We start from the raw sequence: 12,451 nt of genomic DNA, 5'->3' as shown, positions 1-12,451 counted from the left end.
GATTCTCATGGATAACACATTAAAAAAATACTCTAAAACTACAACACCTACGGTGCAGGGGTCTGCTCAGAGCAGAACCCACACTGATACCACTACGCTAGGGCCTGTATCCAGCGATACTCGTGACGATTTATCGGTGCGTGTGACTGGTAAGGCTTCGAAACGTACCGAGCGTCGTCGCCGTAAACGACAGATTGCTCGGGAAAAGGCCAAATCGGGGTCTGAAACGGCCTCCACCCCCGCTGGGGGTGCGGTGGCACGTGGCACCCAATTGAAGAGGCCTAGAACGGAGGACTCGACTCCCTCGCCCAGCACCTCGCAGGCGGCGGCAAAAAAGGCTAAGTCCTATAGTGACGCCGCCAGCGCAGAAAAGATGGCCATTGTTAAAAAAGGCTATCCGTAGGCGGTCATCACGCAGGAAGACGTGGGCCCAATCCAGAAGGCGATTCTAGGGGCGCTAGATGGGATACCTTCGGGGAGCCGTCTACCGCGCCTTGCGAATTTTAGCCTCACGGCCGGGGCCCTGGTATACTCCTGTGAGGATTATTTCACTTGGGAATGGTTGAAGGAAATCTTCGCCTACTCGGTGGTGGGGGATGTGGTGCTCTCAGTAATGAGAGCTAGCGAACTCCCTTAGCCTAAGGTAATGTTTTGCACCAAGGACCAGATTACCAAAGAGCCGGCGGTGCTGTTTCGGCGCCTAAAGGCCCTTAATGCAGGTTTTGCCACTGAACGTTGGAAATGCATTCGGACGTACGTGGACAGGGCCGTACGGTACTGGGTACTTCTCATTGATGGCTCCTCACTGGAAGCCATTAAGAATGCTGGTTTCGTGGGCTTTACTGGAGTGGACAAGGGTTCCTTCAAACTCCTTCAGAACACGGAAACCACCAAAACCACTGCAGCCGAGTCTACGGCAGGGGGTGGGACTAGCGAGATGGGGGATCTCGCTGTGGAGCTCGCTGGTGTCGCTCTACTCACAGAGGGAGAGGGGGTGGCTCATTCGGGAGCTTGTTCTTCCATGGATGAGTCCACCCTACTGGAAGAATCGGATGGGACCCTTCGGGATCCAGCCGATGTGCGTTCTAGTGGTCCTGATGAGGGGGAGGATCTTGGGATTGGGAGCTTGCCTGTCGGGGGGGAGGTGCCACAAGCTCTCTCGGGACCGATGAGGTGTAGCTAGGTCCCTTCTGAACCCCTCTCTTAAGGACCATGTGGACGCTACGTGCAATTCAAATCAATCTGCACCATAGTAAGGCGGCCTCTGCGGTACTCTGCAGGAGGTTTGCTATAGAGGGTCTTCATCTGGCCCTCATACAAGAACCGTGGATTTGCCATGGCAAAATCCTCGGTCTTGACGCGGCGGGGTCACTATTTTATGACCATACTGCTGCTAGACCTAGGGCGTGTATTCTGGCTCGGAGGGATCTGTGATGGGAAGTTTGGTGTCGAGGGTGCTCAAATGGGAGAACTAGGGTGAATCGCCTTTAAATCCCGACTGAAAAAGATCTAAAGGTTTGGGTCTAATTTCGCGAGAAATTAAACCTACTTCGGTGGTTCGATTGGGCGTATAATTTACTATGAAATGTTCATGGACTCGAGTTTAAATAAAAACAAAAATGTCAAGTTTATTAAGATAATTAAAGTTCAAACGAGTTACAAAAAAGGTTCTATAAATTCGCCCATCCCGTGATGGGTCCCTTAGACGGGAGGAGAGAGAGTGGTTTCCCGAAGTTTACAGGGCTAGCGAAAGTTTTCAACTGCTCGTCTTTTAAAACGAGCATTTCTCTCCTAGAGTTCCAAGATATTTTCAAAAAAGGGGTGCCCATTTCTCATTGGTCAGTAGCTTCTTGTGCCTCCAAAATTTTACCTTATATGGTCATGAAAAGGACTAAAGAGAGGCTTCACGAAGTGTTTTTAGAAACTTTCCACTACTAACCGATGAGCCATGGGACCCTCCAAGAAGATGGGAAAGTACCGAGGGGCGTTTTGCTTGGTATTGAAAGAGGTAAAAAAAAGATCTTTATAGATAAGGGAATACAAATTTTGAATGAAGTTACACTTTAAAGTTTGAAAAAAATTACAGAAATACATTTAAATTAATTAGGTTTAGAGGTTACATTGGTTACTTATTTAGATACATATAGTTATTATTACATTGGTTACTTATTTAGATACATATAGTTATTATTACATTGGTTACTTATTTAGATACATATAGTTATTATTACATTGGTTACTTATTTAGATACATATAGTTATTATTACATTATTTTACAAAAAATCATACAAACGCAAAAAATCATTTAACACAAAGCTCCCCCCCTTGAACCATAATGGTTCAAGAGTTTTAGTTAAGTTCTAGATTGAATAGAAGGGGGACTGGTCGTTTAAGTTTAGTACCATCCGATAATCTAAGAAGACAAGACCTAACTATGCCGTCGCGACCACGATAGGCTTCCTCTACCACTGCCATTTTCCAACACAGACGAGGCTGTTTTGGCCCTTCGATGAGTACCACGTCACCTTCTTTCAGTTCTTTGGTTGGGTCGTTAGCTACCCTGTGGTGGGCTGAGCGGAGTTCAAGAAGGTAGTCCTTCTTCCAACGAGACCAAAAATTATCCATTAGTCTTTGTCGCAACTTGAAGCGTTTGGTCAATTGTTTGCGAGTGGTGGGTATGGAGGGATCATTTTCAGGGAATGTCCTCGATGGTAGAGCTGTGAGGCGACCACCTACCAAGAAGTGAGTGGGCGTCAAGGGTGCTGGCTCTCCAGCGTCTTGGTAAATGTAGGTTACTGGCCTCGAGTTGATCACGGCTTCGGATTCAGCGAGAATAGTATTTATCTCGTCTGTGGACAGACGGGCTTGTCCCATGACGCTTCGTAGACAAGTCTTAACGGAACGGACCAGCCGCTCCCAAAAGCCTCCCCACCAGGCCGCTCTTTCGACTATATAATGCCATGAAATTTTGAGCTCGCCGAAGTGCTTGCGAACTACAGGGCTTCTGACGTTTTCAATAAAGCTTTGAGGTCGGCGTCGGCTCGTTTGAATGACTTGGCATTATCCGAGTATATGGCTTTTACTATTCCACGTCTAGCAATAAATCGGCGAAAAGCGAGCAGAAAAGCGTCGGTTGACATGTCTGGTACAAGCTCCAAGTGAATGGCCCTAGTAACGGCGCAGGTGAACAAGGCTATATAGCACTTTTGTCCGTTTTGATCGTATAGAGGACCAGCGAAGTCCAGTCCACAACTTTCAAAGGGAGGTGTTGGAGTGGTTCGAAATGGAGGTAAGGGTGCCATTTCCGCGGTTGTTCTACGGGCACGTGCCCATTTGCAGTGGTAACAGTGGTCAATGACGCGTTTTATTAGTTGGCGTCCGCTAGGGATCCAGAATTGTTCCCTTACTTCGACAAGTGTGTCATTTACTCCTGAATGCATCAACCGTTCATGTTGATTGTACGCGATTAGTTCTGAGAGCGGATGTTGTGGCGCTAAGATCCAAGGGTGGCGTTCTCTGTACGAGAAATAAGTTGACGTGATGCGTCCGCCTACACATAGTAAGCCATCCTTCAGAAAAGGCTGAAGCGAGATAAGTTTCGACTTCTTGGAAACTTCTTGATCATTTTCCAGGCTAGCTACTTCTTCAGGGTAGCTATCAGATTGAGTTCTTTTGATCCAGAATTTCTCGGCGCGAAAAATTTCTTCTGCTGAAATCTCTTCAGTTTTTCTTTCTAATTTAGGCTTTCGGCAATTGTCAATAAACCGAAATAGATAAGCGGTTATTCTGTAGACAGATACTAGATATTGGTTTCTGAATCTCTTTAAGTCTAATGGAGGTTCACTCGTTGGCTCTATGACGCAAACAGCTTGCGAAACGGCTTTGAAAGAGTTCTTTTTGAGCTTGGTTATCCAATACTTTTCTAGTCGTAATCTTCTTGGGGTGAAATTCTTCGTTTAAGCTGAGCCATTCTGGCCCTTTCCACCATAGCTCGTTGCTAGCCAAATCGGAAACGGCTCGACCTCTGGTTGGCAAGTCGGCTGGATTATCCTTGCTCTTACAGTGATTCCAGGGCTCAGGATTTGTCAGGGTTTGTATGTCCCTGACACGGTTGGACACAAACGGTTTCCACTGGGTTACCGAGCTCTTAATCCAGTGGAGTGCAATGGTTGAGTCTGTCCACATACGGACAGCAGAAGGTTTGACAGAAAGCGTTTCAAGTAGATGCTTTGCAAGTCTTGCCCCAATTACGGCTCCCATTAGCTCCAGTCTGGGAAGAGAGAGTTTTTTCAATGGAGCGACCCTACTTTTCGAGGATACAAGAGAGGTTCTTATAATTCCATCTTCAGTTTCGAAACGTAAGTACGCAGCCGTGGCGTAAACTTTCTCGCTTGCGTCAACAAATATGTGTAACTGGATGCGTACTATCTTGCTATCTAGAGCTTCAGCGTAGTAGGAACGTTGAATACTAATTTTACGGAGATCCGTGAGTTCAGCGCACCAGTTATTGAAAGTAATTGCGAGATCGTTGGGAAGTTTCTCATTCCAGTCCAATCCTCTTTGCCATAGTACTTGAAAAAGCATCTTAGCTCGTACTGTGAATGGAGCTAACATTCCAAGTAGATCGTAGATTCTTGCGACTGCGCTCAGAACGCATTTCTTTGTGTCGTCCTTAGAAATCAGAAATTCTAATAAGGCATCCATGACGAAAATTAGTGCGTCTTTTTGGGTATCCCATGACAGACCTAGAACCTTTTGAGTTATTGCGCTTGACGTTAAGCTTTGAGACTGCTGGATTCCTAATTCTGGAAAGTCACTTCCCCACAAGTCTCTTAGTTCAGAAGAATTTGTCTTGAATTTTCGAAGATCCAATGAGGCATTTTTCAAGATTTCCGTTGCCTTCTTAGAGTTTTCATAGGCGGTTTCTACGCTGTTATCGCTGTGGACTAAGTCATCGACAAATAAGCTTTTGTCTAAAATCTTGCAGACTTCGAGTTCCTTTTCTTTGTATTGAGCAACATGGTGTCGGACAGTACCGGCCAATAAGAAAGGGCTACTTGTAATTCCAAATGGAACGCGTGCAATGCGGTAAGTTTCTTAGGGTGAGTTTAGCTCATTTACGTCTATCCAGAGGAACCGGACAGCATCTCTATCTTCTTCGGAGATAGAGATTTGTAGAAAGGCTTTAGCAATGTCAGCGGTGTACGCAATTCTTCCTTCTCTAAATCGGATAAGAACGTCATAGATCTCAGGGTTGAGATTCGGTCCAGACTCCAGGCAGTCATTTAAGGACGGAGAGTTCGACGCGTGGGCTGATCCGTCATGGACTATACGACGTTTAGTAGTTTCGCTAGAAGCACGAAATACGTCTCTGTGTGGAAGATAGTAGATGGTTCTTCAAGCAGCATCGATTTTGACCCTTTCGATGATTCCAGACTTTAATTGCTCTTTCATGATCTCGTTATATTCCAGGAAACGAATAGGTTCCTTTTTTAAGCTTCTCAAGTAGGGACTTGGTTCTTTTAGTTGCACCTGCAAGGTTGCTGTCCAACTGGTCCTTGTTTGGCTTCCAGGGAAAGGAAACTTCGTATCGCTCATCCTTAAATTTAATAGTGTTCTTTAAGAGTGCCAACACGTCGCTTTGGGCAGCTGAGTCAGAGTTGGAATCCAAAATTCCAATGGAATCGAGTTCCCAGAACGCTCTGGCTTGTTCAGATAATAGGTTATTCTACAGGGCCGGTAGGCCCTTGTAGATATGACTTGATACTCTTTTGTAACGTTAAATCAAAATTCACATGCTTTTACCAATTTTCCTATGGAGATTAACATGGGGTTTTTCGTGATATTTAACCACCTCTAACTGAAAAACTAGAGCGAAGTTACTTTTCGGAATACTCTTAATTTAACAATTAAGTATTCAGGGTGTGCGATCGGCTAGTCTAATCAGAAACAATTAAGTCTAAGTATGTTAATTTTAGTTAATTACAGAAGTACTTGTTTCGACCATCGTGATTAGACATAATAATAATGCTAGAGCTCTTCGAAAACTCAAAATAACCAAGTATCTATGGTGTAGTGGTTATCACGTCCGCTTTACACTCGGAAGGTCCCAGGTTCGAGCCCTGGTAGATACATGACTTGACTATCGTTATTGGACACAATAATAAGCTAGATCTCTTCGAAAACTCAGAATAACCAAGTATTCATTGTGTAGTGGTTATCACGTCCGCTTTACACGCGGAAGGTCCCGGGTTCGAGCCCTGGTAGATACATGTTTTGACCATCGTGATTGGACATAATAATAAGCTAGATCTCTTAGGAATCTCAGTATTACCAGGTATGTGTAGTGTAGTGGTTATCTCGTCCGCCTAACACGCGGAAGGTGCAACGTTTGGGCCCTGCTAGATACATGTTTTGACCATCGTAATTGGACATAATAATAAGCGGTAAAGAAAACATAATTACTCAAAATTTAATTACATTAAGACTGAAGCGACAGATATTATATAAAAACGTCTTGGTTTGGACCAAGGCCGAAAAAACAAACGATATGTGTGAGGTTTATCAATTGACTGAAGTTTCAGATATTGAAATTTTTTCTATTTATTTTTATACACTCAATCCTTAATCAATATTTAATTCAATCAACTGATTTTACTGTTAATCGACCTAGTTACTCTAAATTAATTGAAAAAATTACATATCTACGCTTTTTCAAGAACAATTACATTTTCCGAAAACATTTTATCATGAAATTAATTATTTTGAAGGGATTTCGTGTCGATACTCACTAACTTGTGAGCATCTTGACCGACATAGTTTTAATTGTTGCTGGCTTGACAAATTTTCAAGTTTGCACCAAAAGAAGTTTAAATCTGTTTTAAGGTGTTGATAAGACTGTCGTTTAGAGTGAATGTCGTCTACTTAAAGGGATACTTTCTTTTAATTTCATTGCAATAAATCCCTATAAGGTTAATTTATTTCGATAAATAGACAAATAAGGATTCTGAAAATATATATGTTTTTATGTTTTAGTTTAATTAATGATTTTTAAATTACGATTAAAAGATCCAAAATGCTCTTGTTTTGCGATCATGAGGGCACCTGGTGACACAGAGCCGAACCACCGAAAAACGTTACTAGTTCGTCTCTACCAATTTCTCCGTAGTGTTTTTCTACTGGTAGGGGGATTCATTCTGTGAGCGCAGTATGATACAGATTGACGGGAATTGGTATGGCTGCACACCAAATTCTTCTACTTCAGAAGAACTACCCTCAGATTCGTTTATTATAAATTGTTCCGAATTTTCTGAATCCAAAGAATCAGAGTTCGAACTTTCATCCTCAGATTCAGGACCGGAATGATCAGAAATACTTTCTCGTCTGACATTCTTAAGCATATAAGCAGACGACGATTCACCAGGCAAGCTGACCTAGATTCTCGTTCCTACTACTTTTTACTCCTTAAACGACAGTTTTCATTCCAACTACTACCAACCAATCAGAGGCCGAACTTTACCTACGTAGGTAATGGGTTGAAAATGGTGGCCTATTTTAAATCTGGCGTTCAAAATTTCAATTTTTATTCACGTTTATTTTAATTAATAAATTTTTCTCGCGATTTCTACTGACCCCCATGTTTTTAGGGGTGGTTAATTTATAGAAAATCAATGTTAGTGTGACCAACTCAGATAAAGCCGATTCTATCCCTTTAAGACAAAGCAACAAAGTTTATCCTGTGTGGTAAAGGGTAAAGATCACATAAACAGAAATACTTGTTATATTCATTTCCCGCGGAAATAATATGGTTAAACAAATCATTCATTACTAGTTATGCCAAGAAGGTCACATTTAACTCCGACACCCCCTCCCTTCTTCTATTTTCCCAATATATGGCATTTTATAATCACCAGTGGTTTCAGTGTATGGGTCATCTGAGCCGTCGCAACACACTCAGCCAATATTACCATAGACTGAGTTATGACCAAGAAATTCTTAAGTACGGAAAAGGAAGTTCCAGTGCAACTTTACCATCAAAGAGGCGACAATAGAAATGTAGCATTTCGATATACGAAATTAAATGTATAAATTCGCGCAACACCCTTGTTTGGCATCCACGATCAAATATTTACATTTTCCATTCGAGTTATGCCAAAGTTCGCTTGCTTGTTTTAGACATCCAGTAGAACATTTCAAATATTCAATACTGTATCCTCAACATGATAAATTAATTTCACGATAGAATGTTTTCGGAAAATGTAATTGTTCTTGAAAAAGCGTAGATATGTAATTTTTTCAATTAATTTAGAGGGACTAGGTCGATTAACAGTAAAATCAGTTGATTGAATTAAATATTGATTAAGGATTGAGTGTATAAAAATAACTAGAAAAAATTTCAATATCTGAAACTTCAGTCAATTGATAAACCTCACACATATCGTTTGTTTTTTCGGCCTTGGTCCAAACCAAGACGTTTTTATATAATCTTCTTTTTGTTCTTCTTCCGCTCCTGCTAGCATCAGAGTGACGGAATTTACGCCGTAAGAGTGTGAAGTCACCTTTTCAGGGCCGTTAATTACCCAACCGAAAACTGTTTCTTGGGCCACGATCTTAGGTCCAAGTCTTTCGAAGTTGGCGGAGACTATACCCCAGTACTCATCAGATCCGATTAAGAGATCGACAGACGACGCGGTATTTCCTCCTACCTGGTTTGTTACAGCATCAACCAGTTGGAGGCCTCTCTTATTCATTTCGGAGACTACTCCAGAGCTTGGACTAGCAAAAACGGCTCCGCTGATTTCCGGTGACTCTAGAGCTTCGATGGTTACTCGTTTGACAAGATTAGATATATTAAAAAGCTCTACGCGAACTTTTCTCCTCTTCGTGCGAATAGGCGTAGCTCCTTCGAGGGGGTAAATATTAAAATCTTCTTCTCTAAGAACAGGGAGGTTAAGACGTCTGGATACGCTTTCTTTTATGACCGTTACTTGTCAAGTAGGCAGCGGATTTTTATAGACTTTTCCTGATTAGGGTTTTTATCCAGCGCTTGGGCCATCTGTAGAAGGACCATACTCCTTTTGTCGTTGTTAGTTTCTATCTGACAGGTGTTAACTACGTTATCTTGATCGAGGTTGTTATGATCGCGATTTGAGCTATTTTCTTCATTGTCACAAACGGTGACGTGGTGCCTTTTGTCGCATTTCGGGCACTTCCGGTTACGCGAATCGCAGTTTTTTATTAAGTGCTTTCTAAGACAGATATAGCATCTTTGTTTCGAGTAGACGATTGCTTTACGTTCGCTTAGAGTCAAAGCTTTGCATTCCGACGTTTTGTGGGAAGGGTTGTCGCAATAAAAACAAGTTTTGACATACCCATCTTTAGAGTTACCAGCTCCTACGTTTAACGCGGAAGCCGATGGTAGATGGCGTATAGGTTTGTGGTTTTTGCTATCGTGGCGCTCATGAGCATGGTTTGCTTTTTCAGGATTTTTACGCTCAGATTGACTTATGTTATAGGCGCGAGTTCGGCATACAATTTCTTTGCGTATAAAAGACAATAGGTCATCTACTTTATACTTTTTATGATCAAACGTGCGATTAAAATCTACTACTAATTCAACAGGTAATTTTTTAAGCAAAATACGACATAATAAAACACCGTACTGACTAGTAATTACTCCTAAAGATTGCAGGCTACGAATTTGTATTTCTAACGTATCATAAAGATCTTTTGGACCATTGACATCGCTAGATTTAGTAACTGGTTTTAAGCTTGTCAATATATCTAAATGAGTATCTGCAATTGCATCTTCGTCGCCGAAGCGATCTACTAAATATTCGATTGCTGCATCGTAATTACTGGCCGTAACGGCTTGTCCAGAGACTGATACATAGGCAGTATCTACTAGATATGACATTAAATAGGAAAACTTAGCTTGTTTGGTAATTTGAGGGTTATCGTGGACGCTAATTTTGTACTGTCCCCAGAAAGCTTGCCAATTTTCGATTTCGCCGTTGAATTTCCTTATTTCTAGTTTCGGTAGACGAACACAAGGTTGAAAAGGTATCGCGTTTTCATTTTCAGTTAATGAATTGTTCTCTTCTGTAGCATTAAAAAATCCAGGTAGGTTAGATTCCCGGATACCAGGGTTCACTATAGTTGAGGATTCCGATCTGATTGTTCTTAAGGCTGGCGCGAACACAGCAGGTTGTGATTGCTCCTTAATTTTCTTGATACGTCTTTCGGCGGCTCCTTTCCATTTAAGGATATCCTCGGCGTATTTGGTAACGAGCGAGTACTCTTCGTCGAGTTCCGCTTCCGTTTCGTCACCATCTAGCAGATCCTCGATTCGGTTGTTTAGGTCCTCCAGTTGAGGTTCCTTAGCTGCCAACTGCAGTACGGCATCTTCTAGTTTCTCTAGATCAGGGTCCAGGTTTTCCGGTCTTAGTTCGTCCTCGACGCGAGAACTTATTCGAGAGATTCCGGCGCGTATTTGACCGCGTTTACGCCTTAAGCGCGTGAGTTCGGGGTTGACCGACATTTTTGCTTTAAGTTGAGTAGTTCACGATTTCGTCACTTCACGTAAATCACCGTTAATCCCGGGTTTCGGCACCAAAATGTGATGGGAAGTTTGGTGTCGAGGGTGCTCAAATGGGAGAACTAGGGTGAATCGCCTTTAAATCCTGACTGAAAAAGATCTAAAGGTTTGGGTCTAATTTCGCGAGAAATTAAACCTACTTCGGTGGTTCGATTGGGCGTATAATTTACTATGAAATATTCATCGACTCGAGTTTAAATAAAAACAAAAATATTAAGTTTATTAAGATAATTAAAGTTCAAACGAGTTACGAAAAAGGTTCTATAAATTCGCCCATCCCGTGATGGGTCCCTTAGACGGGAGGAGAGAGAGAGGTTTCCCGAAGTTTACAGGGCTATCGAAAGCTTTCAACTGCTCGTCTTTTAAAACGAGCATTTCTCTCCTAGAGTTCCAAGATATTTTCAAAAAAGGGGTGCCCATTTCTCATTGGTCAGTAGCTTCTTGTGCCTCCAAAATTTTACCTTATATGGTCATGAAAAGGACTGAAGAGAGGCTTCACGAAGTGTTTTTAGAAACTTTCCACTACTAACCGATGAGCCATGGGACCCTCCAAGAAGATGGGAAAGTACCGAGGGGCGTTTTGCTTGGTATTGAAAGAGGTAAAAAAAGATCTTTATAGATAAGGGAATACAAATTTTGAATGCAGTTACACTTTAAAGTTTGAAAAAAATTACGGAAATACATTTAAATTAATTAGGTTTAGAGGTTACATTGGTTACTTATTTAGATACATATAGTTATTATTACATTATTTTACAAAAAATCATACAAACGCAAAAAATCATTTAACAGGATCTCTGTTGTATCTCTCTACCGCTGTACACGTCCCAGGACACGGCGGCCGTGAAGCTAGTCCTGGCCACTGGGAATGCCAAGTTGACTATCACGGCTGCCTCTGCATACTTTGCCCATGACGCGGACTCTCTCCCGACAATTGAGGTGATCAATTTGGTCAATCAATGTGAAAAGAAAGGGGACAAATTAATCATTGGCTGTGACGCCAATGCTCATCACATCACTTGGGGCAGTTCTGACTGCAACAGGAGAGGTGATGATTTACTAGAATATTTAGTTGGTTGAAAACTCCATATTCTTAATCAAAACAATGAACCTACTTCTGTTACTTCTAATAGAAGGGAGGTCATTGACCTCACGCTAGCCACGGAAAAACTCGTGTCTTCCGTGTCTAACTGGCATGTGTCTAATGAGCCGTCTCTGTCGGATCATAGGCACATCTGCTTTACTGTCGCGACTACTTCTGTCCCGGCGGGGACGGAGAAACGCAATCCAAAACGGACCAATTGGGCCGGCTATAGGGAAGACCTAATCCTACGCTACGGAGGGGGTCACACTCCTAAACTTACTTCACCTAAAGATCTTGATAGGGCTGCTGGTAATTTACAGTGCTCCATCATGGAGTCGTTCCACCGGAACTGCCCACCTAAGACCGTCAACCACTCGAGGCTTGTCCCTTGGTGGAACGCGGATCTCAACAGGCTTCGTAAATATACGCGCAGGCTCTGTAACAAAGCCAAGCGCACGGGTGACTGGGCTGGATACAGGCAGTCCCTTAACACCTACAACAGGGCCATTAGAGCTGCTAAGAAAGACTCCTGGCGGACCTTCTGTGAGCAAGTCTCCAATGTCCCTGCTACGGCTAGGGTCATGAAGATTCTAGCGCACGACAGCTCACATAGACTTAATGCTATTAAGCTGCGGGACGGTGTGTACACTAAGTCTGGGGCTGAGACTCTCAAGCACATGCTGGAGGTCCATTTTCCTGACTCTACTTTTATCAATCCAACAAACCCTGACTCTTTCTACCCTTTCCTGCACAGGTCTAAGAGGTAAGA

At 42.5% G+C, this 12,451-nt stretch overlaps 2 protein-coding genes and 1 non-coding gene across 3 annotated transcripts; 1 reads left to right on the top strand and 2 right to left on the bottom strand.

Moving 5' to 3' along the window:
* Positions 1-2,994: 2,994 nt before the first annotated feature.
* On the bottom strand, positions 2,995-5,286 carry LOC149594040 (uncharacterized). Its single transcript, XM_089861594.1, has 3 exons — positions 5,139-5,286; positions 3,846-5,097; positions 2,995-3,787 (listed from the first exon to the last, which is right to left on the bottom strand). Exons 1-3 carry the CDS (start codon positions 5,284-5,286, stop codon positions 2,995-2,997), a joined length of 2,193 nt encoding a protein of 730 aa, XP_089717720.1.
* Positions 5,287-5,398: 112 nt separating this feature from the next.
* LOC149594038 (uncharacterized) lies at positions 5,399-10,541 on the bottom strand. Its single transcript, XM_089861593.1, has 3 exons — positions 8,989-10,541; positions 8,539-8,935; positions 5,399-5,584 (listed from the first exon to the last, which is right to left on the bottom strand). Exons 1-3 carry the CDS (start codon positions 10,539-10,541, stop codon positions 5,399-5,401), a joined length of 2,136 nt encoding a protein of 711 aa, XP_089717719.1.
* On the top strand, positions 6,063-6,135 carry TRNAV-UAC (transfer RNA valine (anticodon UAC)). Its single transcript has one exon. It is a non-coding gene; the product is annotated as a tRNA-Val (tRNA).
* Positions 10,542-12,451: the final 1,910 nt, after the last annotated feature.

Source organism: Phalangium opilio, unplaced genomic scaffold (assembly GCF_054372755.1).
Source record: "Phalangium opilio isolate 3A_F unplaced genomic scaffold, DU_Popi_V2 ptg000391l_1, whole genome shotgun sequence".
NCBI classification, from domain to species: domain Eukaryota; kingdom Metazoa; phylum Arthropoda; class Arachnida; order Opiliones; family Phalangiidae; genus Phalangium; species Phalangium opilio.
Note: the sequence above shows the minus strand (reverse complement) of the source record. Positions and strands in the feature narration are given on the sequence as shown.